General features: G+C 41.8%; 1 protein-coding gene across 3 annotated transcripts in view; it reads left to right on the plus strand.

Annotated features, from left to right (window-relative positions):
- Positions 1–25,934, plus strand: part of LOC126210275 (endoribonuclease Dicer-like) — a 334,521-nt gene that overhangs the window by 154,863 nt on the left and 153,724 nt on the right. For all 3 annotated transcript variants that reach the window (XM_049939469.1, XM_049939471.1, XM_049939470.1), the window contains 2 exons: positions 9,246–9,391; positions 20,595–20,727. In XM_049939469.1, the coding sequence (XP_049795426.1) occupies positions 9,246–9,391; positions 20,595–20,727 (279 nt within the window). The remainder of the gene's footprint in view (positions 1–9,245; positions 9,392–20,594; positions 20,728–25,934) is intronic.

Here is a 25,934-nt window from a genome sequence, read left to right on the forward strand (position 1 = left end):
GACATCACCAACAATGCCTGCCGAAACGTTCACAGAAAATCTGTGTTGATGACGTGATTGCACAATTGCGTGCGGAATCTCGTCAGCCCACACATGTTGATTGCGAAAATTTACAATTTGATCACGTTGGAGTGAAGCCTTATCCGTAAAGAGAACATTTGCACTGAAATGAGGATTGACACGTTGTTGGATGAACCATTCGCAGAAGTGTACCCGTAGAGGCCAATCAGCTGCTGATAGTGCCTGCACACACTGTACATGGTACAGAAACAACTGGTTCTCCCATAGCACTCTCCATACAGTGACGTGGTCAACATTACCTTGTACAGCAGCAACTTCTCTGATGCTGACATTAGGGTTATCGTCAACTGCACGAAGAATTGCCTCGTCCATTGCAGTACCAAAGTCAACATTACCTTCCTTCAATTGGGCCAACTGGCGATGAATCGAGGAAGTACAGTACATACTGACGAAACTAAAATGAGCTCTAACATGGAAATTAAGTGTTTCTGACACATGTACACATAACATCTTTTCTTTATTTGTGTGTGAAGAATGTTTCCTGAAAGTTTGGCCGTACCTTTTTGTAACACCCTGTATAAAATTTTGTGCATTTATTGCAGTTAATTTTGTACATTCCGGGGTTTAATAGTTTTGGCAGTATGGCTTTTCCTGACGGTAGTTTTTTGCTAATATTATTTGTCATTCTGACGTAATATGAGATGTTTGTATTTTTAGTAGGGCATTTAGTTTATTGGATAATTTTCGGATATAGTTTGCTGGTATGTATATTGTCTTCCTTTTTATTGCAGTTTCTGTCATTGGTGTTATTTTATGATTTATTGTGGTCTTTTTCAGGGTGTTTTTGTATGGCTGTACAACCACATCATAGTCATACTTGTTCTCGTATTGTATTTATTGTAGTGTAGTTATTTCTTTATGTGTGGCCTCCTGTTTTAGTGGCAGATTTAGGATTCTGTTAATCATAGAATGAAAGAATACATATTTGTGAGATTTTGGATGTGAAGATGTACAGTTAATTATTCAAACTGTAGTGGTTAATTTTCTGTATGTCTCAAAAGTCTGTTTGTAGTTGTTGTTGGTTATTGTGAGGTCCAGAAAGTGAATTCATTTTATGACGCATAGTATTGAATTCCTAAAGTATTCTCTGTTTGTCATAATGATTCCCTTGTAAAGTAGCAATGTGTCATTGACATTGCGATAGTGGTATATTATGTTTTTTAGAAAGGATTTTAGTGAACTGCAGAATCTTGTTTCTAGTTTATTAAGGAACATAACTGCTATCGTTCCAGCAGTACTACTCCCCATAGCACATATGAGAAAAACTGCACCATAAAAAATTCCAGAATACTTTAAAGTACAATAAAGAACATTCAAATTCTACACAATGCAGACTCGTTGCACTGGACATAAGAAGCACTACGCTAACATATCTATACCAGAAACAATAGATATAACAGAACATTTTCTCATAACTCATAAACAAGGCATATGTGAAATTATACAATTTCACGAAACTGTTTCTAACATAACAAAAAAATTTACTCACACCCAGATGGTGTGTGTATGGGCAGTAGTATTGCTGGAACCATAGCAGATACGAGGGTTTGAATGAAAAGTAATGCCTCCACCTCCGTTAATTGGGTTTGGATGGGAATATTTTAATAAATCAAACACAGAAATAATCCTTAGAATGTGATCTTTAATTACCAATATTCACTTATCCACATAATTGCCAGCCAATTGGGTACCTTTCTGCCAATGATGAACAAGTTTTCTGAAGCCGTCACGAAGGAAATCGACACTCTGTTTCTGCAACCACAGTCCCACAGTTCTCTCAACGTCTTCATCAGAAGCATGATGATGTACCTGCAGATTGTCTTTCATTATCGGGAAAGGCGTCACCTTTATTCTCGTAACCTGAGAAGAGTCCCTGTCAAATTTCAAGTCTGTGCACTTTAATTTCAGGAGTCAGCATCCAGGGTACCCATCATGCACAGAACTTCTGATAGCCAAACAAAGCATTGGAAATGAGTGTTTGGCGTCATTGTCCAGGAGGCCCCTTACAGGGCAGGTCCAGCCGCCTTGGTGCAGGTCTTATTACATTCGACGCCACATTGAGTGACCTGCGCGCTGGATGGGGGTGAAATGATGATGAAGACAACACAACACCCAGTCCCTGAGCAAAGAAAATCCCCGATCCATCCGAGAATCGAACCCGGTCCCCTTAGGACGGTAGTCTGTCACGCTTGATCATTCAGGTATCGGGGCGGACAGCAAAGCAATAATGTGACCCACATGTTCTTGTGAAATGTCGATTGTGCTTGCAATTTTTCTCTTAGTGATACGACAGTCGTCCTGAATCAATCTGTCAACATTTTGCTTGTGAAACTCGGTGGTTGCTGTCACAGGACGTCCGACTCTTTGTTTGTCACGCAGGTCAAATTTTCCCGACTTAATATCTTTAAACTTACTCGTCCAACAATGCACAGTACTCACATCAACACAATCACCATAAACTGCTTTCATTCTCTGATGAATCTCCTTTGGGGTGACACCTTCTGCTGTCAAGAATTCAATGACTCCACGTTACTTAAATCGCAGTGACCGACTGTCTGCACAAATTTCCATACTTTTCACTGTAACAACACAACCATTCAGTGCTAAGGCATCCTGCCAACTGGAGCTGTAGAGTAGAGGCTACAGAACAAGCCAGTACCTGCCACATACCAGTGCTGCCAACTGTTGAAGAGTTACAAAGGTGGAGGCATCACTTTTCAGTCAACCCTTGTATATTCCTTAATAAACTTTAAACAAAATTCTTCAACTCTCAACAACCCTTTCTAAAAAAATAATATACCAATGACACATTGCTGCTCATACAAGGAAATGATCATGACATACAAACAATACTACAGGATATCCAACATTTTGATTTGCAGCTCCTTGTATAGGCCGTGTTTGCAGTTAAAATTGTATACTACAGGAATTCAATAATTTGCATCCTGAAATGAAATTCACTTCAGAACATTCGATAAATTTTGTGGATCTCACAATAACTATAGACACACTTTTGAGATCTACAGAAAACCAACCAACAGATGGAATAATTAACCATACATCTTCACATCCAAAATCTCACAAATGTGCATTCTTCCATTCCATTATTAACAGAATCCTAAATCTGTCCCTGCAACAGGAGACTGTATACTAAAATACATCGCATACAGGAACAATATGACCCTATTGTGTTCTGCTGCTGTACAACAACAAAAAACACCTTTAAAAGACCCTATAAAGCATAAAATAACACTACTAATAGAAACTGTAATGAAAAAAGACCATCAACAAACTATATAGGAAACTATTCAATAAAATAAAATAAACACCCTACTAAAAACTTCAAACATCACATTAGACATCAGAATGACAAATAATATTAGCATAAAACTACTTTCAGGAAAAGCCATACTCCGAAACAACTTAAACCCTAGGAATTACAATTACTGCATTTACTGCACAAAATTGATATAGGACAGAAAGGAAGAAGTTTCATTGTTGGATTTAGAGAAGACACAAGAGAAACATATAACAACTAATCCACCTTCTTTACACACCTCAGAAATGAAAAACACCAAGTTAACAACATTATAAACGCACTGCAAATCCTACACAAAATCCTAACAGGTCCAATCATAAAATATTTTGGAGGAGTTTCAAATATGCGTACACACAAAGTATTATCCCTACAATATACTAAATGAGCAAACTGATTTCACACACTTACACCGTTTTTAAAATGTTTTATTGAAATTTTGTATGTAGATAAAGGATAACCAAAACACCAGACACACAAACACATCAATAACAGTTCCATATGTATACTACCCACAATATAAATATCTTTGAGTAAACAATTAGCTGTCAACCTTGAATTTCTCACAACTGTCAGATAGTAAAAAGTGTATTATAATCTACTTGCAACAACAAGTTATCAAACAAATTTAAAATGTTGCTGAAAATAATATTACAGACAGCATTAATGGTTTAGTCATAGTTGACATATGTCCATCTACAATATCAGGATGTGAGTACATCATCAAATGTAAAACACTTTATAAATTATTTATTATGTAAATTACAAATAAATGTGATTGTTTGGAGATGTTCTGATGAAGGCAATAAAGCTGAAATAAGCTTATATATGAAAATACAATAAAATATCAAGCAGCATACTGTTTTCCAATGCTCCGCATAATGCTGTACTAGGCATAATAAATGCTGCAGGTCCCGCAATTAAGGAAGAATTTGATTTACCTCTTCAAAACACACTTTTCATCAGTATGCATCGTGATACTAGAGATTTGCACCGCTTTGGTGGAAGGACTCTCAAGAATTCATTAAATTAGTTTGAAATAACAAACAAAGGTTATGTTAATATTTAATTTTGGTTCACCAGCACATAGATAGAACTCTGAATTTCATAAATATGATACATCTAAGACAGTATTTATGGGACGTGAAAAGTTGTGTATAACAAAGACTGTAATAAAAAAAATAATAATAAATAAAAAGAAAAGAGACATTTGGCAAGTTGCTGTCCACAAACACACATGATGCTTCAAAAAAGTTAAGAGCAGATCTATTATGATTCAATACCCCAAATCTTTTGTGATGGTAGCAGCCAGGTCTCCCAACCCTGATTATACATATAAGGTGTGCCCAAATGAAAAGGAGATTACTGTTATGTGTATAAAAATTTTAATAACAGCTTTGTTCATGTGCAACTGTACTGCAATATATCATTGACAGTGAATGATCCCAGCGCATAGGAAGGGAGAGGATGGCTTCAGTGTAGAAACTCCTGGGCTACTGACAGATTCAGTTTTTCATGGTGTCTTGCATTTCCTTGTCACGATTGGGCCTCTCACCTTCAGAGAATGTTTCAAGGGCTCATAAGTCGCACGTGGAGGAAAATGTTCCAGGACCTCCCGTCAAAATTTTTGAAGGAGCTGGAAGATCTCTGTCGTGAGTTTCACAGCACTGTCCTGGAAAAGCACTCTCTCTTTCGAGAGCTTGCCCTGTGCTTGTTATTAGTGGCATATTTGAGCCTCAGTACATGTCACAATACTGCTCAGTGTTAACTGTTATGCCCCCGGGGTAGCCATTCACTGAGTAGATGTCCTTTTTTGTCAAAAAAGTAATTGAGCATCGCTTTTCCGGCCTTCACGCCTTTTAGGCCTTGAGGGCTTTTAGGCCTTCAGGGCTTTTATCACGAGAGCTAGGATGCTGCCATTCCGTGCTTTTCCATTTGGAGGCAGGGTCGAAGTGGTGACACCAAGTTTCAACACATGCCACAATCTCACGAGTGAAATCAGTTCCTTGTTCTGCATATTTCAACAGTTGGCTCAGGGAAATGCTCATTCTCACTATCTTTGTATTCTCTGAAAGATGCTCGGGCATGCACTGCACACAAATTTTACCGTAACGAAGCTTCTCGTGGATTACATGACGCACCACTCTTTTGATTATTGGCAGTTCGACAGCAGTGTCGTGTGGTGATCCGACCAACAATTCCTTTGTTAAAGTTCTCCTCAGCCATAATCATAGCACTGGTGTTACAATGTGCATCTGCCCGTGGCGTGACGTGTCGTCGGTGTTCACACATCCTGCGTCATAACACTCCATCGAAGAATTGTGCACTATGCGACACACTGCTCTCTGTATACACCTTTCGTCCTGTAGTATATCTGTGCAGCATGCTCGTCTTTTGCACAAAGAAACTGGACAACCACTGTTTGCACTGATTGGGAGGAATCCGTCATGCAACAAACTGCGGAAACAGCCCTCCAGAAACGAGGAAATTGTTGCGAAGCTGTTAACTCTGCTTCTGTAATTAGGAATACCATCACACCATCTCTCAGCAGACACATTCACCCACTGGGATCATGTACAATGCTGCTATAGTTGAAGTTTCCTTTTCAGTCAGGCATATCTTATATTACTTTCTGTGTTCCGTTGCTCTGGCCTTAGACGTACCCATCACATTTGTGGAATTCGTGACTCTCATTTGCAAACTCCTGCATTCCTGTTGATAAAAAACAATTCTAGTGCTTCTGCATAAACACTGTCTTTCAGGTTGAAGTGAAACATCATCACTCCCCAGTCAGATTATGTGACTTGGCACTGCAGCGATGTCATTGTGGGAGAGAGAAATCTAGGCTGAGAGAGGGGGAGAAGCATTTACATGCAAAGACAGAGATAGATGCGGCTTGGCCATATGAAATACCCTGCCGGGAAAAAAAATTAGTTTAGCCATTTAGAGGTTTCCAGTTCACTCGAGATTTAGTGCATATGGAGTACATGAAATGATTACATTTATAGATCAATAGCACAAGGTACCAAGTATCGGCACATGCTAAAACACTCATATTAGTACTTGGTGTAGCATCCATATGCAGCAAAACGGGCACTTACTCTGGCATTCAGTCAATCATACTGATGGCAAATACTGTTCTGGGACACTTAATGCCACATTTGCCCAACCTGATCACATAGTTCTGTCAGAGTTGTCGGTTGAGATCGCACAAGTTGCTTCTCGTGCCATCGTACGCCACACTTCCTCAATTGGAGGCAAGTCTGGGGATCGTGCTGGCCAGGGAAGTTGCTGCACGTCTTGCAGAGCACATCGAGTTTCACGGTCAATATGTGGGTGAGCATTATCCAGTTGGAACAACACATCACCTTCCATTTGCAAGAACTGCAAAAGAACAGGTCTAACAACATTCTGCATGCACTGAGTGCCGGTTAGCATCCCCTCCAGGAACACCAAATACAAGCGAGATTTGCAGCTTATCGTACCCCAGACTATAAGGCCTGTGATGGGGCCACAGTGTCTTGGACGAATACATTCTGTGAGAGAGCACCCACCAGGTATATGTCATATGCACAAACGACTATCACTTGTGTGCAGGCAGAATCTGCTTACATCGCCGAAGACTACAGTGCGTCATTCCGTCTCCCGAGTCGTCCCGTGATGCCACCGGTCGAACCGTGCACACGACGGCTGAGGTGCGAGTGAAAGCTGCGCTAGGGGTGTGCTTGCCCGTAGTCCCACTGACAGTAACCAGTCGCTGCAATTCGTGTTGTCACGTCTGGGCTCACATCTGTGCTGTGGTATCTGTGTACGATCTGCTACTGCTACCCTTATGGTACGACAATTCTGGCAGGCATCTTTGCTACGTGGATGTCCTGAACCTCGTCCACAGGTGCGAGAATTTTCTCGTAACCACTCAAACCAGCATTGTTCCACAACTGATGCGGCGCATCTTACTTGTGTGGCAGGGTACCGCCCCTTGGAAGGCCACAATTTGATACTTTTTAAACTCGCACAGTCGGCTGTAGGAAGCACGGTTGCATCTCCGTCGTGTGGTTGCTCGCTTGCTTCACACGTCTGCACCACGTGGAGCCAGACATCATTGTTGTGATTATGCCACTAAGCTGTCTGTTGGTGGATGACACTGAAACCGTTGTCAGAAACTTACTGTCCCCTAGGTGGAATATGCTGTCGCCAAATCAAAATTGATGTTGTCGTTCGAGGTGTAGTGCTTTTTGGCAGTACATTCTCCACTGTCAGTGGACAATGCGTTGTCAGTGCATTGTAAACTACTTGAAATAACTTGCTCTGTCAGCAATGTTGCCCAACTTTACTGGAATATTACCTTGTATTGCAACCACATTGCAACAATTTAGATGGCAATATTGTTGCACCCATACATTGCTAATAAATGTGTTCCATGTAAAGGCACCTTCAGTTGATCAGTCCGCACAATCTTCAACAGTCTCGGAACTGTACTCGTATAATATATTCCAGCTACAGTTTTCACTTCTGATTAAACAGAAATAAACACTGTTAAAGCATATTGGATCATCAGATTTTAAAATACAAGCAGCTTAGCTGTGTTAATTTTTTTTTACTTACTTATTCACCTACATTGAACCACTTCCACCAATTTTATACAAAGGGTTTTTCAGTTTCCAGTTGGCCCAGTGCTTCTTCATACTCTCTGATCTGAGCTTGCTTTCTTGTTATGAAATTACCCTTCCCATTATTTCTTGATTTAGGTTTACAATCAGATTTGCTTATCTTGGAGTTCCACGATTTTTGTGCGTTGTTTTTTAAATCATCTTTTGGGGTTTGTTATTTCCACATATCTTTCCATCACTCCATCTGACGTTGTTCTTACTGTTTCGTACCTTCTCTGTTAGTCTCCTGATGATTGTCTTTTCAGATGGCTTGATTAGATGTCCAAAAGAACGAAATATGTTTCATCCTGATTGAGATCTTTAACGGTTCCATTTCGTGTAGACTGTTTTATTATCACCTAGTCTTCAGTACCCTTTTTCTTGTCTGTCTTTGCACATTCTGATTATTCTTCATTCTATCATCAACATTCTGTTTTTTTCTGTAGTGCTAGTTGTTTTGAAATTGGTTTCATATGTGTATGTAATTTCTGGTTGTGTGACTGTTTGTAGGTTGTAGTTTTGTGGCTTTTACATTAACAGATTATTAGATGGGTAATCAAATTTAACAGGAGGGCATGGTTAAAAAGGAAGGACAGTTCACTCATATCAGAGCATAAGAGGGGAGAGGGACCCAGCTGTATGAAGGACAAGACTATACAAAAATTTCTCATTTTCGGACATATTTTGCTTGCTGTTACGTTTTACATTGTTTCTATTTTCACAGTCATCAGTTATTTTTCTACTTTTGGTGACACATTTCCTAATATAATTCCCTTAGGTTCTTTTAATTTGGCTTTATTCCAATTCGTTTGTTGATATCTTTTCCAGACAATAATCATTTCTTATTTTGTCCGAAGTTTTTCTTTGGAGACAAAGTGCACTCGTTAGCTGTTCTTCTTATGTCACTCTTCCTGTAATTATTTGGTTTTATAACGAGACTGTCAAATAGAGAGTCAACTACTTGAAAATGGATCTGAATGCTCCCTACCTCACAGTGATCCATACATCACAGATTGATAACAAGGCTCTCTGCATTCGACTATTGACCATCTCAGTAAGACACCTCTATCACCCTTTAAAAAAAAAACCAAACCAACAGTTGGTTCCAAATATTTAGAAGTAGTTGTGTTATTCTTTTATCGACTAATGCTTATGCTAAAACTTGTCACCACAAAAAGATCCTCATTTATATTTCTCAGATTCTGAACTACATGGCATCAATTGTTAATGATCCATATGAGGAGGATGATGTGCCAATGGATGATGATGTTGAAGATGAAGTTTGGTACGTTCCTGGAGGTGAGGCATATGTTGCAGTTTCAACAGCTGTTGTCACAATTTCCATGTAAGTTGCTCGTCTGCGCTATGTTATTGACCTCAAAGGTTCGATTGTCGTAGAAATAAACTATAGATTTTCAGTTGATTATAATTTTTCTAGAGAGATTACACTTGTAGACGAAGCCTAATATTTACTTGTACTTCAAGGTGCATCAAAATTGTTTTTCCGTGTTCAGAGCTGATGGCTAAAGTCGTACTGTTGGTACTTTGATTAGATTTTTAGCCTGGTCTTTGTATGTGAGGTTAAGTTGCATTCATGTTATTGACTTATTGATTGTTTAAAAATGTGAAAAAAGTCTCCACTTCAGAAATGAAGTTATGTCTTTTGTTTCCTAAATTGAAGTAGTGATAAACTATGATAACCTGCATTAGTAGTGTCCTCACCCACCCAGCCCCTTACCAGTTCCCATTCCAGCACTACATAGCCCTCATTCCAGCATCAGAACCAGTCTTCTTACTTCCCTCCTTTTCCGCTAACCCCCCGCCACCTCCCCCCCCCCCCCCTCCCCTGCCCACCGTCTAACCTCCCAACTGCACATAACGACCCTACCCTCTCTCCACCTCGTCCCTGTGCTCTCCCCAGCAGCACCTCACTGTCCACCTCCTCTACCCTACTACCCTTCCCCTTCTCCACCCAAGTCTCCTTCTTACCCCCACCAAGTCGTCACTCCCATCGTGCACTGGTGCTGCTGCTCACAGTGTGGCTTCAGTTGCCTGAGACTGCAGTCGTGCGTGTGAGCTGCATTTCCGTGTGTGTGTGTGTGTGTGTGTGTGTGTGTGTGTGTGTGTGTGTGTGTTATCTATTTTGGACGAAGGCCTTACTGGCCGAAAGCTTTATTTGTGACAGTCTTTTTGTTGTTCCTATCTATTACTTTTAATATTCCATTGCAAGCACTGAAAATTTATCAGTCTATCACAAATATGTCACTGTCATCATTATAAATGTCAGTTGGTAATGCATCAATGATACAAGCCTTCAAGAAATACTATGATAACCGAGACAGGAGACTAGTATCGCATGACGTTGTGCTAGGGTAATGGTTAATGTTGTGGTTTATGGAGTCAAAGCTCACATCCTGCTACATGCAAATTTTCATTTTTTATTTATTTATTTGTTTGTTTATTTTTTCAGCTTAGTGTTGTTATCACATTCTGGGACTTTATTACAAATGTAATACAAGTGCGATTTGTGATATTTGATGCTAGTTAAATTTCCATCTGATTAGAGAACGAAGGACGAAAGAAATATTTTGGCAATTTCAGAGTATGTAGTTAGGCAAGAATGTAAGAGGACAGCTTTAATTGCTGTGACCGAAATAAGCAGCAATAAAATTCATATTCTTCCTTTTCACAAATATTTTTTTTATTTATTTCCAAATTGTGGAAATTCCCAAGTGTGTGGTTAGGCAAGAATCTAAGAGAATAGCTGAAATTGCTGTGAGCGAACCAAGGAACAATAACATTCATATTCTTCCTCATCACAAAGTCTATAGCAGTTCCTGTAGGTGCCGATATTGCACGTGACTTCGTGTCACATTTGCTGAAAGTCCTGTGAAATGAGTGTTACCGGGGAGCGAGCCCTCGAAACGGCAGACTTCGCAAAGAAGCTGCTGAAACAATTGGTCACCTACTGAGCTATTGCAGAGAAGTCATACGGACCGATTACAAGCAGAGACACAGTGTTGTGGTGCAAATAATACGCTGGAACTTATGCCTGAAGTTAATCTGCCAGACCCAAAGAAGTAGCGGGGTCAGAAGCCCTAAAAGGTAGCCAAAAATGAACAAACCAAATTATCATATGAAGTTTGTTTACAGTGGTCAGGTATTCACACAGTACACTGTACATCATGATTGTGTAGAAAAAGAATGTATGGATTATCAACAGTGTTAAACCAGTAAAATTAACAAAAAACTGTTGTGGGAAAGCTTATGAGATACGAAAAGCTGAAAAAACTTCAGTAGCGTAAACTGATAAAAGTGGTTCCACTGGTCTGTGGCACACAAGATGCAAATACAAAACTACGTTGAGCATGTGAGAACCGTTGCAGTCAATAAAATATGCTTCTGTCAATTGCTAAAAGCTGTTTTACTGGTATCTGCAGACATTATCCACCACTATATTGTGCAATCTTAGATACTTGAGAAATGTATGAAAAGTCCCGTATAATAAAAACAACGTTAGCAATAAGAACAATAATAATGTGTGTGCTCATTGAATGATAAGTGAAAATGTAATGTACCGTGTTTACTTCAATCTAAGCCGCACTTTTTTCCGGTTTTTGTAATCCAAAAAACCTCCTCCGGCTTAGAATCGAGTGCAAAGTAAGCAGAAGTTCTGAAAAATGTTGGTAGGTGCCGCCACAACTAACTTCTGCTCTCAAATATATGTAGCGCTACACTGGCATGCTTTGAAGGCACACAGATAAATACTGGCGCCAAAACCTCTGCGTCAGTAAATAAATTTAAGAAAAGGTGGAAGACGAGCTTTTTTTCTCCACCCCGAGTTTCGACCACAGCATTTTTATACATTATCCAATGAAGTAAATACAAATTCCATATTGTTCATCTTCGAACGTAGCAGCATTTCAATGTACTACGAAAATGTACAATGACAACAGCAAAAGCAGATTCAGAAGGATGTAGGTTGCAGTAATTACTGGGAGATGAAGAAGCTTGCACAGGATAGAGTAGCATGGAGAGCTGCATCAAACCAGACTCAGGACTGAAGACAACAACAACAACAACAACAACAAAAATCCAACTGGCAAAACTGTTTGGGATGGTTGTCAATTTGGACAACTCTACGTTTTGAATTTTTTCCTACCTGTGAGAAGAGATGGTTGCTAATAGGAACTTTTATGAATTGTGAATCACATGTAGTATTCTCTTCACCGTAAGAATAATACGAATATAAACATTTTGCCATGTATTCTTTCGTGTTTGCTGCTATCTCATTTAAATCCTGTCTGCCTAATAAAGTACGAAACTAGAGCGAGACAACAGCAAACGCGGAAGAATGTACATATCATGTCGTGTTTATATTCGTATTATTCTTATGCCTAATAGTGATACAGTCAGAAATGAAGCACGGCAATTGACTAGATTTTTAAATCTAAGATGACTCTAATTTCTGTGCAGAATGTAATGTACTAAAGAGGCGTCCAAAGATTTTCAAACGGAGAAAAATTTTCGCTAAACTCTCATTCAGAACATCTTCTATCATACGCAGTCTATTATTTGGTTCTTGTTGATCATTATCAAAGAAAGCAGCACTGTAAGTAACAAGTAGTAGTCTCTTGCCATTGTTTCGCTAATGAGATGATTCCTCTCTTTTTTTTTAATTGTAAGCCGCGGTAGCAAGCACAAAAGCAAGCCATGCCGTGAGCGGCGACATGCTGTAATCACTCACTATCAGAACGTGACAAACAATGCGTGACACAGTACAGTAATGCATTTTCAGCTTAGAGTGTCGTAAACACCTATAACAAAGAGAACGGCACTTACCAGATCAAAGAAAAATAAGCAATCGATTCAAACCAGACGAAGCACATGAAAAAGGAAGGGTAACCGTATAAATACGGACGGAGCACCTGACGCATAGCAATGGCTACCTGGTAAAGCTCAACTGCTAAGCTTACGACTCGAACCAAACTACTATAGCTGTATTCATTCGACCTAAACTGTGTCTCATATTACAATGGACCAACTTTGTTTCGATTTGTAGGTGCGGCCTAAAACATTTTTCTCCCCTCGAATTTCGAGTCTCAAATTTCAGGTGCGGCTTAGATTCGGGAAAATTATTTCCTTAATTTCGAGTCCCATTTTTCAGGTGCAGCTTACAATCGAGTGCGGCTTAAATTCGAGTAAATACGGTATATTTAACCTCTGATAGTTGTGCCCCTTTTCTTCATATCCATAGTTACGCTGTAGCTGTGAAATGTTTTATCAATTTTTGCCCATAAAAATAATTCCCAAGCATCTGGGAACTTTGTAAGTTCATGGATAAAAGTGGGAAACAACACATTCTACATACATACATACTAAACTTTATTGCATTTGAAAGTGAGCAAATAAGTGATAGACCTGGAACAGGTGATTAGTTCTACTACTACACCTCTGAAGTAGTACGGACGGCAGGAGTACTGCTGTATAATGAAAATTCTTGCCCGTGTGTGGTGTGCGTGACTAACAGGTGGTCAGGATACATCTTAGTATTTCACTTTGGCTTGTACATTCTACATGGCACTATAACATTTTACCAAGTGGTGTGGTGTAGTGGTTAGCACACTGGACTCACATTCAGTAGGATGACTGTTCAAACCCGTGTCCGGTCATCCTAATTTAGGTTTTCTGTGATTTCCCTAAACCACTTCAGGCAAATGCCAGGATGGTTTCTATGAAAGGGCACGACCGATTTCCTTCCCCATCCTTGCCTAATCTTATAGGACCAGTGACCTCACTGTTTGGTCCCCTCCCCAAGACCAACCAACCAACATTATTTTATTTCTTGCATAGAGCCTGATGATCTTTCTGGAATTAGAGTAGTTCTACTAGAAATATTTTTATATGAATACAGTAGAGCGTCGATTATCCGAAGTAATTGGAGGACATGGGTGTTCGGAAAACTGGTTCGCTCGGATAATCGAACTGTACATGTTTATTTGCCAAAAAGAAGTACTGTACTGTAAATTAATTCATAAAAACAGGCATCTCTTTTAGTATTAAAAAGTAACATACAAAGGCAACTTCAGTAGGAATATATAGTATGTGGCACAGTTTATTAAACAAAAATATATACATATTACATACGCATTTTGCATGAACAATACACACAGTATACAAAATTAAAATTGGATAAAGTGGTTGCAGATTCACCTTCTTCTAACCTTTTAATAATCTCGTACTTGTCCCTCATAGAAAGGACAACACGTTTACGTTTAACTTCTGCCAGTGCCAAGCCGACAGAAGTGTGCCGGTTGTTGAAACACAGGGACTGGCGGCTCGGCCGGTCAGCAGCGCCTTGTCAAGGCCCCATCAGAAGCAACGTTCCGCCAGCGGTGGCCGAGTGCGGCGACTACTGTGGGAAACTTGGTTTGGGAGTGAGGGGGATGATGGACGGTAGGGTGGGAGAGTAACAGGTGCGAGCGAGTACACAGTTCGGTTAAGCGGTCGTTTGGTTGACCGACATTCGGATAATTGACGCTCTACTGTATATGCTTCACTGGTCTGCTAACTGATCTCATTGCACAAAATCCACAATATTTCCTCAAGACAACAGCATATCTTCAGGTGATTACAGTATTGCTTTTAGGAAATATTGCAATATCTACAAAACGTGATGCAATGGCAGAACTTGAACTGTATATTGCACAGGTCTGACAGGAAGGGCTGAAGAGTAGTGTTTGAATTTTCTTTATGGGAAACCTCTTTCTCAGTACTGTTCTTGCCATAGTAAATCTGTGCTTACTGCTACCCGTGTTATGGAGGTAGAAGTAAACCTCCACTCTCAAAGTAGTTCAGTAAAAAATTGAGAGAGTCTCTGCTGATGGACTGACTGTTAATGTAGATAATACACAGTACACACAATTCCCTATTGCTCAGGGTGTGTCACATCATTAAATATAACGCATGAGGGTAAATCAATAAATGAAACAGAATATTCTGAATTCTTAGGTGTTCATGTTGATAAAACCTGCACTAGAAGTCACATGTTACAAATCTTAAGTGTGTAAGTGCTACAACCTGTGTGCTGTGGATAACATAAAATTATGGAAATAAAAATATCAAAAAGGTGGCTTACTTTTCCTTGGATTATTAAGCCATCAAAGTCTTTCAAAAATACGATATGGGTTGGTAAATAAAGTCTATTTACCAGGGAGCAGTAGGAGGAAACACATGATAGATGTGATAACTTGTGAGTTCTTGGAGCCAGTGGCTTCTTCTTCTGGAAGGGGGGTTGAAGATAAAAGAAGAGGGCTAAAGGAAAAGGAGTGGTGAGGTTTAGCAAATGCCAAAGGCTGTGGAAAAAGTTCCCCAGAACACCAGGTTAGGGGAGACTTGATGGTCAGGATGAGAAGGAAAGACTCAGTTCGTGCCACGTGCCTGGGCTAACTTTACTTTAATTGATACGGTCTGAGTATTTCTCTTCAGCAACTATTCCTTTTCATTGCTCTTTTTCACCTATCCTTTTTTTAATATCTGACTTGTTGGTACCTCCCTCCATCACTCGCCTGTCTGATATAATTCATTTAGCTTTCCTGTCTTCTGATTCCTTCACAATGTTTTTTCGTTAGTTTCTGTCTTGCTTATTACCCTATCTTCCACCTTTACATTCTTTGGTTTTCAAATCGTTTGGTCGTTTGGTGCAAGTACCAACAGTGACATCAAATAAGTCTTCCCTGACCCAGGTTTCTAAGGGACTTTCTCTTCAACCTTTCTGCTGGGAGAAGGAGCCACTGGCTCTGGAAGCTCATATGTTCCACACACAACTTTTTACACATTTTCTCTTGCTGCGTCAAAGTGACAATTTTATTTTTTTTTTTTACCAGTAATATATTTTCAGGCACAAATTATTTTCGTTAATGTAGAGAAAGTTCCTGGATAGAGGGAGAGCACACACAGTTATAGATACATAACACTCGTGCACATGTGGCCACTGTCCAACTTGGCCTCAGTGCCTGGAGACAACAGTGACTGTGTGTGTGTGTGTGTGTGTGTGTTTATGTGTGTGTGTGTGTGTGTGTGTGTGTGTGTGTGTGCGTGCGTGCGTGCGTGCGCGCGCGCGCATGCACTCCTGCGTGCGGTCCTTCATCTAAGGAAGAACTTTCGCCCCTTAGTGCCTCCTCTATGCCGTGAAGAATAGCAGTCTGTGTTGCTAATACTGCTCTCATGGAACCTAGTACCAGTGGTAATTTGCTTATCTTATGACTTCCTGGGGCAACAAAAATTTGATGTTCAGTTATTGGGCAATTTAAAAAACTGAAAACACTTTCATAATCTACTCATTAATAGTATGAAAAATTTTAACACAGTAAGACAAATATTACAGTTACAAACTGTGTATTGTTTGGAAGCAGTGTTAATTGATGGTTTGTGAATACTGAGACCACATTTATCCCATATCTGAGGACGAGAGCACTTAGTGACTTCTACGAAAAACATTCTCGTGGGCATCCCCAGAAAACTATGGAAAGAATAATGTTTGTTGCTTACTGCATTTTAGCTGTTCATGCAGTCAGACTTTGGCATCAGGTATGATGTTCTAAGTTATTGCTACTTTACTACCGACTCTATTTGCAGCACACTTTGCAGACAGTATTTATTTACATCACTAAATATACCTTCAGAATTGTCATCGTACAATACACGAGATGCATGAAAAATCTTTTGCTTAAACTGGAGCAAAAATTACCCCGGCTATTTTCACTCGTTGTTTCATAAGCTTTGAGCGAGCATCATTTCAAATCTTTCCTAAGTTTTTCTTGGTTACAAGCTTCAAGTAGAACATTTAACACATTAATTCATTTGTAAAATAATTAGATACTCGAAGCTGTTTTGTGGATTCTTTAAATCGAAGGTTTACTGCTCTACCATGATTTGTATTGTGGTTACAAAAAGAAGCAAGATGTTTAGGCATAAAAATCTTTTGGCTTGCTACACAGTGATGTAAAGATATATAACTATAGTATAAGTCATTATATGAATGGAGGAAAATTGAGGAAACCATATAAGTGGTCAGCGTTTTGGCATTTGTACACTATCCAATCACATTAATGCTACCACCTGTCAAAAGCCTGAATAACCACGTTTTGCAGTGCAAATCGTGCAGGAAGAGTGTCAGTGAGGTTTTGGAAGGTACGCACAGGGATGTGGAGCTGTGACATCTCTGCTGTCACGGTCAGCTTCGCTGCTAGGTGTTTGCCGTGGTGCAAACAGCCCAATTGAGGTGGTCCCACAGATTCTTGTCCGAGTTTAAATCCGGGGAGTTAGGTGGCCGAGGAAGCACGATAAACTCATCCCGGTGCTCTTCAAACCACACTCGTACACTGTGAGCTGTGAGACGCATTGCAGTTTCCTGCTAGTAGGTGCCGTCGTGCCGAGGAAAAAGAAACTGTATTTCGGGGTGGTCACGGTTCCACAGCATAGATGCACACTTTTGTTGATCCATTGTGCTTTCCAAAAATTATGAGATCACCTGTGGAATCCCACAAAAATGTCCCTCAGACCATAACGCTCCTTGCCGGATGCAGGGTGTTCGCTTTCAGACGTGCCACACTGGATTATGATGTGTGGAACGTCTACACGAGTGTCTCTGTAATTGTGAAGGGGACCATATGGCTCATGGACACTGTTTGAGCTTACACTGTGCTCAAGTTGTCACTCTATGGCAAACAAAAAAATTGGTACGGGGCTTTTCACGGTTAGTTGGCATACTCTATTGTGACAGTATTCATCCTAACATTGATCCCCTATGTGAGACACAAAACAGCCAATTGACAACTGATACCTACAGTTTGTGGCTTGTAGATACCACATTTGGATCACGTTCTGTGAAAAGTTTAATAGGTAACAAAGTAAAGAAAAAGTCAATAAACTTAGATCTTTTACTTAATTTTCTAAATAGTCTCCATTGTTCTCAACACATTTCTCCCATTATGGTTCCATTTTCAAGATGCTCGTACACGGAAGTCCCTTTGGTCGGAGTGTAGCCATCTGCATTTGGTCGGAATGTAGCCATCTGCTGACTGCTGATTTCACTTCCATATATTTTGCAAACTGTTGGTCAACCGGGCATTTCTTTATGGGACCAAACAGATGAAAGTCCAACGGTGCAAGATCTGGACTGTGCGGTCAATATTGGAGCACCTGCCACCCAAATTTGACAATTTTCTCACAAACAGGAGCAGCAACATGAGGAGAGGGATGTGGGGGAGCATTGTCATGAAGTTGGACACCATCAGCATTGATTAATGTTGTGGTGTTTGTCACAAAGGGCGCGACACAACTTAACCAAAGTTTTAACGCAGGCTGTAGCATTCGCAGTGGTCATGTATTCAGCAAAGTCCACCAATAACATACCGTGACATATCCCAGGACACTGTCATAAGCACTTTCTGAGCAGACTGAGTCACTTTGAATATTTTTCATAATGGAGAACCATCACGTTTCCAGTTGATAGAGGCCTACTCGGTTTCAGGCATATAATGGTATGCCCGTGACTCGTCACCAGTGCAACTCCTATTGGAAAGTCGTGCCTTTCTGTGGTGTAACGCATTACGAGATCCGAGCTTGTCATCATTTGCTGGTCTGTGTGGTTGCCTGTCAAAAAGTTCCCAGGCACCCAGTGAGCACTAATTTTATGAAATTTTAATGTGTAATCAACATTATTGTACATCAGGCCATAGGAAATGTCAAACTGCTGCAATAAGGTTCACAATTGCACATGCTGGTCCTTCAAAATTGCCGTCTCAATAGCTGTGACATTCTGCGGGGTTGCAGTTATTACCGGCCGCCCGGAGCGTGGTGAATTGTTGATGTTCACACGGTCCTCTCGGAAGAATGCACACTGCCCAGAGACATTGTTACGAACCGTACAGTCGTCCCCTATGTGCCACGCATGTCTCTGTGAATTTCACTCAGTTTACGTCCAGTGGCCCACAAGTATTGAACTACTTTTCACTGCTCTTCACAAGTCAAGACAGTAACACGCACGCTATGTTTGCTTCACAGTTCAGTCTTCTCTCGCTAGAGGTGCACATTAAAACAAAATACCCCCTGTTGTGCAAACTATAGCATTGTGAAATTTCAACATTCCAGCTGCGGTACCATGGGACAGAAAAAATTGTAGTGCGTTACTTTCTAATCCTCCCTCGTAGTATGTAGCCCCACTCTCGGAATGTACTCTTTCGAAATTTTGACAGTAAACCTGTGCTTGATGCATGGTGCTTTGTTTGTAGCGCCTGCCACTCGACTTTGTTGAACATTTATGGGTGACTCAGATATAAAACGGAATTTTTGGTTTACGTACATTTTTGTGAACTGAGAGTGACGTGATCTTTTCGTTATCGCTTTTGTTTCCAGTGAATGTTCTCCACAGCAATAAGATTGTTGTACCATTTCTGTACTCAGAATCACAGTTTCAGATCAAGAGGTACCGTCATCTATTGTGCGACACATTAGAATCGAGTTTCTGACAACAGAGGGCACAAAACAGTCCAAAATTTTGAAAAGAACTGCGGTAAAGTTGAAGGTTGTCACCCCGAGAAAAACTAGAATGTATATACAACACAGACAGGTTTTAAAAGGATGAGAAAAGTCGAGATTCCCGCTCACTGACGGTGTCATACTATTTGTGTTACGTGGTAATTCCACTTTAGGTTGCCCCAATCACTCCTAGGTATTTTACAGTAGTTACTGTTTCCAGTGATTGATCACCAATAGTGAAATTGGTCATTAGTGGATCTCTTCGCTTATTTATGTACAGTACATTACATTATTTACATTTGGGATTGACTGCACTAATTTTCGATCACCTACAGGTCTTTGTGCATTTCGCTAGTCTTCTGGCATTGCAAATTTCCCCCTTTGCTATCGAGGGTAATTTAAAGGCTTTTGTTCTGCCTTACACTCAACATCTCGGAATTGTGTTATTCATTAGAGACGGTAATGCACAGCACACCGCATCCGTCTCATTAACTGCTTCCACCAGCGTACATCAACACGATTGAGTGGGCTTGGGGCAGTTAATACTTGGAGTGTATTATTGCGGAAACCCTCCTTAAACATTGCGTAACTTCAGGATGACCAGTGTCAGGGAACAGGGCTGGCTCTAGCAGCAACATTTCGATTACCTTTGGAGCAGGCACGACTAAGATTCAAACATTTTGCAGTGCACATGGTAGATTAACATCATATTGAATGTTACCCATGAGGGGATACCAATTCCTTAGGCTGCCTTTATTTTGCGTATCGTTTACTTTTTATTTCACCGTTCCCCTTCCCCCAATAAGACATATTCTTTCATTTCCTGATACCCCTGAATTAAAGCTCACATAACTTGTTCACAGATGCAAAACGTTTTTAAAAAAATCTGCTAACATATTTATTAATTTTAATTAAATTTATTAATTGTTTGCCTTTTTAATTAGTGTATTTGTTGTATTCAATACATGTTTCATAACGTGTTACGTGTGTGTAATTTTGTGTTTTAGTTATTGCAGCAGGTTGCCACAGGACAAGTTTACAGACCTTTCACCATTATGGTACATTCAAAACAACAGAGATAGCACTGTTACATGTTACTTGAAACTGCCTATGAATTCAAGACTAAGGGAACCCGTAAAGGTAAAGTGTGTTGGCTACACTTTTATGTTTTCAGTAAAGTTATATAAGTATTATAATCAAGCTTAGTAGAGCAACTTCAATACATGAAAATGTAGATAAAATTTACTTGAAAAATTATTCATTTGCTCTCTGTAGATGGCCTAGCAATGAACTTAAGGCCGCTGATAATGATGGAACTTATTGTTCAAATCCACCTTTTCATATCCACTGGTACATCAAGTACATAATAATGTGAATCTGGGATGAAATTGCAACAATATGCATTAGGATAGAGTGCTTGTCACCACACAGAAGACCCATTCAGTGGCAGACAGGCACATTTACAAGTAAACTAAGCTACTGGGCAAAGCCCTCCTTTAGATTTGGAGGGACACACACACACACACACACACACACACACACACTGCCTCTTTCATCTCTGGACAGTTTTTTTATCACATCACATTCTATTAATCAGTGTTTTCTCTACTTCCCTTCATTCTCTTGTTGCCTCCTGACTAACTTCTCAACCACCCTGTAGCAACAGTCTCGTCCACACGCAAAGCACAGCGACATGCCCACACAGACCGTGGCTGCAGCAGTGTGTGTCCCACATTCTACCCACTTCTTCAATTATTCCTGGACATTCAGGACATTATTCCTGGACATTCATCCAACCACCTTCCTTCACTCAAGTCCTGCCTGCACCACAGTCACGCACACATCATATTGACGTTACCCAACCTGTTCACACCTGCTGCTCCCTCTCTTCTCTCTCCTCTTTCCTACTAATGAGCACCACTCACAGGGGAAATTTCGAAAAAACTGCGTGTAAATGTATCAAAAGGAGTGGTTTTGTGGTGGCACGTCCAGGGCCTCGCTGCGATGGAGCACTTCCTTTCACGCCGATCACCTGCCACCCTACCGAAAACCTCTTTCCTCATTACCTTAGCCAGCTTCATCCTGACCCACAACTTCTTCACTTTCGAAGGCCAAACATACCAACAATTAAAGGGAACAGCCATGGGTACCAGGATGGCCCCCTCGTACGCCAACCTATTCATGGGTCGCTTAGAGGAAGCCTTCTTGGTTACCCAGGCCTGCCAACCCAAAGTTTGGTACAGATTTATTGTTGACATCTTCATGATCTGGACTGACAGTGAAGAAGAACTCCAGAATTTCCTCTCTAACCTCAACTCCTTTGGTTCCATCAGATTCATCTGGTCCTACTCCAAATCCCATGCCACTTTCCTTGACGTTGACCTCCACCTGTCCAATGGCCAGCTTCACACGTCCGTCCACATCAAACCCACCAACAAGCAACAGTACCTCCATTATGACAGCTGCCACCCATTCCACATCAAACGGTCCCTTCCCTACAGCCTAGGTCTTCGTGGCAAACGAATCTGCTCCAGTCCGGAATCCCTGAACCACTACACCCACAACCTGACAACAGCTTTCGCATCTCGCAACTACCCTCCCGACCTGGTACAGAAGCAAATAACCAGAGCCACCTCCTCATCCCCTCGAACCCAGAATCCCCCACAGAAGAACCACAAAAGTGCCCCACTTGTGACAAGATACTTTCCGGGACTGGACCAGACTCTGAATGTGGCTCTCCAGCAGGGATACGACTTCCTCAAATCCTGCCCTGAAATGAGATCCATCCTTCGTGAAATCCTCCCCACTCCACCAAGAGTGTCTTTCCGCCGTCCACCTAACCTTCGTAACCTGTTAGTTCATCCCTATGAAATCCCCAAACCACCTTCCCTACCCTCTGGCTCCTATCCTTGTAACCGCCCCCGGTGCAAAACCTGTCCCATGCACCCTCCCACCACCACCTACTCCAGTCCTGTAACCCGGAAGGTGTACACGATCAAAGGCAGAGCCACGTGTGAAAGCACCCACGTGATTTACCAACTGACCTGCCTACACTGTGATGCATTCTATGTGGGAATGACCAGCAACAAACTGTCCATTCGCATGAATGGACACAGGCAGACAGTGTTTGTTGGTAATGAGGATCACCCTGTGGCTAAACATGCCTTGGTGCACAGCCAGCACATCTTGGCACAGTGTTACACCGTCCGGGTTATCTGGATACTTCCCACCAACACCAACCTATCCGAACTCCAGAGATAGGAACTTGCTCTTCAATATATCCTCTCTTCCCGTTACCCACCAGGCCTCAATCTCCGCTAATTTCAAGTTGCCGCCACTCATACCTCACCTGTCATTCAACATCATCTTTGCCTCTTCACTTCTGCCTCGACTGACATCTCTGCCCAAACTCTTTGTCTTTAAATATGTCTGCTTGTGAGATGTCTGCTTGTGTCTGTATATGTGTGGATGGATATGTGTGTGTGTGTGCGAGTGTATACCCATCCTTTTTTCCCCCTAAGGTAAGTCTTTCCGCTCCCGGGATTGGAATGACTCCTTACCCTCTCCCTTAAAACCCACATCCTTTCGTCTTTCCCTCTCCTTCCCTCTTTCCTGATGAGGCAACAGTTTGTTGCGAAAGCTTGAATTTTGTGTGTGTGTTTGTGTTTGTTTGTGTGTCTATCGACCTGCCAGCACTTTCGTTCGGTAAGTCACATCATCTTTGTTTATATAACAGAGGGAAACATTCCACGTGGAAAAAATATATCTAAAAAGAAAGATGATGAAACTTACCAAACAAAAGCGATGGCAGGTCGATAGACACACAAACAAACACAAACATACACACAAAATTCTAGCTTTCGCAACAAACGGTTGCTTCGTCAGGAAAGAGGGAAGGAGAGGGAAAGATGAAAGGAAGTGGGTTTTAAGGGAGAGGGTAAGGAGTCATTCCAATCCCGGGAGCGGAAAGACTTACCTTAGGGGGAAAAAAGGACAGGTATACACTCGCACACACACACATATCCATCCACACATACAGACACAAGCAGACATATTTAAAGACAAAGAGTTTGGGCAGAGACGTCAGTCGAGGTGGAAGAGTAGAGGCAAAGAAGTTGTTGAGAGACAGGTGAGGTATGAGTGGCGGCAACTTGAAATTAGCGGAGATTGAGGCCTGGCAGATAACGAGAAGAGAGGATATACTGAAGGGCAAGTTCCCATCTCCGGAGTTCGGATAGGTTGGTGTTGGTGGGAAGTATCCAGATAACCCGGACGGTGTAACACTGTGCCAAGATGTGCTGGCTGTGCACCAAGGCATGTTTAGCCACAGGGTGATCCTCATTACCAACAAACACTGTCTGCCTGTGTCCATTCATGCGAATGGACAGTTTGTTGCTGGTCATTCCCACATAGAATGCATCACAGTGTAGGCAGGTCAGTTGGTAAATCACGTGGGTGCTTTCACACGTGGCTCTGCCTTTGATCGTGTACACCTTCCGGGTTACAGGACTGGAGTAGGTGGTGGTGGGAGGGTGCATGGGACAGGTTTTGCACCGGGGGCGGTTACAAGGATAGGAGCCAGAGGGTAGGGAAGGTGGTTTGGGGATTTCATAGGGATGAACTAACAGGTTACGAAGGTTAGGTGGACGGCGGAAAGACACTCTTGGCGGAGTGGGGAGGATTTCATGAAGGATGGATCTCATTTCAGGGCAGGATTTGAGGAAGTCGTATCCCTGCTGGAGAGCCACATTCAGAGTCTGGTCCAGTCCCGGAAAGTATCTTGTCACAAGTGGGGCACTTTTGTGGTTCTTCTGTGGGGGATTCTGGGTTTGAGGGGATGAGGAAGTGGCTCTGGTTATTTGCTTCTGTACCAGGCCGGGAGGGTAGTTGCGGGATGCGAAAGCTGTTGTCAGGTTGTTGGTGTAATGTTTCAGGGATTCCGGACTGGAGCAGATTCGTTTGCCACGAAGACCTAGGCTGTAGGGAAGGGACCGTTTGATGTGGAATGGGTGGCAGCTGTCATAATGGAGGTACTGTTGCTTGTTGGTGGGTTTGATGTGGACGGACGTGTGAAGTTGGCCATTGGACAGGTGGAGGTCAACGTCAAGGAAAGTGGCATGGGATTTGGAGTAGGACCAGGTGAATCTGATGGAACCAAAGGAGTTGAGGTTGGAGAGGAAATTCTGGAGTTCTTCTTCACTGTGAGTCCAGATCATGAAGATGTCATCAATAAATCTGTACCAAACTTTGGGTTGGCAGACCTGGGTAACCAAGAAGGCTTCCTCTAAGCAACCCATGAATAGGTTGGCGTACGAGGGGGCCATCCTGGTACCCATGGCTGTTCCCTTTAATTGTTGGTATGTCTGGCCTTCAAAAGTGAAGAAGTTGTGGGTCAGGATGAAGCTGGCTAAGGTAATGAGGAAAGAGGTTTTAGGCAGGGTGGCAGGTGATCGGCGTGAAAGGAAATGCTCCATCGCAGCGAGGCCCTGGACGTGCGGAATATTTGTGTATAAGGAAGTGGCATCAATGGTTACAAGGATGGTTTCCGGGGGTAACAGATTGGGTAAGGATTCCAGGCGTTCAAGGAAGTGGTTGGTGTCTTTGATGAAGGATGGGAGACTGCATGTAATGGGTTGAAGGTGTTGATCTACGTAGGCAGAGATACATTCTGTGGGGGCTTGGTAACCAGCTACAATGGGGCGGCCGGGATGATTGGGTTTGTGGATTTTAGGAAGAAGGTAGAAGGTTGGGGTGCGGGGTGTCGGTGGGGTCAGGAGTTTGATGGAGTCAGGTGAAAGGTTTTGCAGGGGGCCTAAGGTTCTGAGGATTCCTTGAAGCTCCGCCTGGACATCGGGAATGGGGTTACCTTGGCAAACTTTGTATGTGGTGTTGTCTGAAAGCTGACGCAGTCCCTCAGCCACATACTCCCGACGATCAAGTACCACGGTCGTGGAACCCTTGTCCGCCGGAAGAATGACGATGGATCGGTCAGCCTTCAGATCACGGATAGCCTGGGCTTCAGCAGTAGTGATGTTGGGTGTAGGATTAAGGCTTTTTAAGAAGGATTGAGATGCAAGGCTGGAAGTCAGAAATTCCTGGAAGGTTTGGAGAGGGTGATTTTGAGGAAGAGGAGGTGGGTCCCGCTGTGACGGAGGACGGAACTGTTCCAGGCAGGGTTCAATTTGGATGGTGTCTTGGGGAGTTGGATCATTAGGAGTAGGATTAGGATCATTTTTCTTCGTGGCAAAGTGATATTTCCAGCAGAGAGTACGGGTGTAGGACAGTAAATCTTTGACGAGGGCTGTTTGGTTGAATCTGGGAGTGGGGCTGAAGGTGAGGCCTTTGGA

The sequence above is a fragment of the Schistocerca nitens genome, chromosome 10, assembly GCF_023898315.1.
Source record: "Schistocerca nitens isolate TAMUIC-IGC-003100 chromosome 10, iqSchNite1.1, whole genome shotgun sequence".
Classification (NCBI taxonomy): Eukaryota; Metazoa; Arthropoda; class Insecta; order Orthoptera; family Acrididae; genus Schistocerca; species Schistocerca nitens.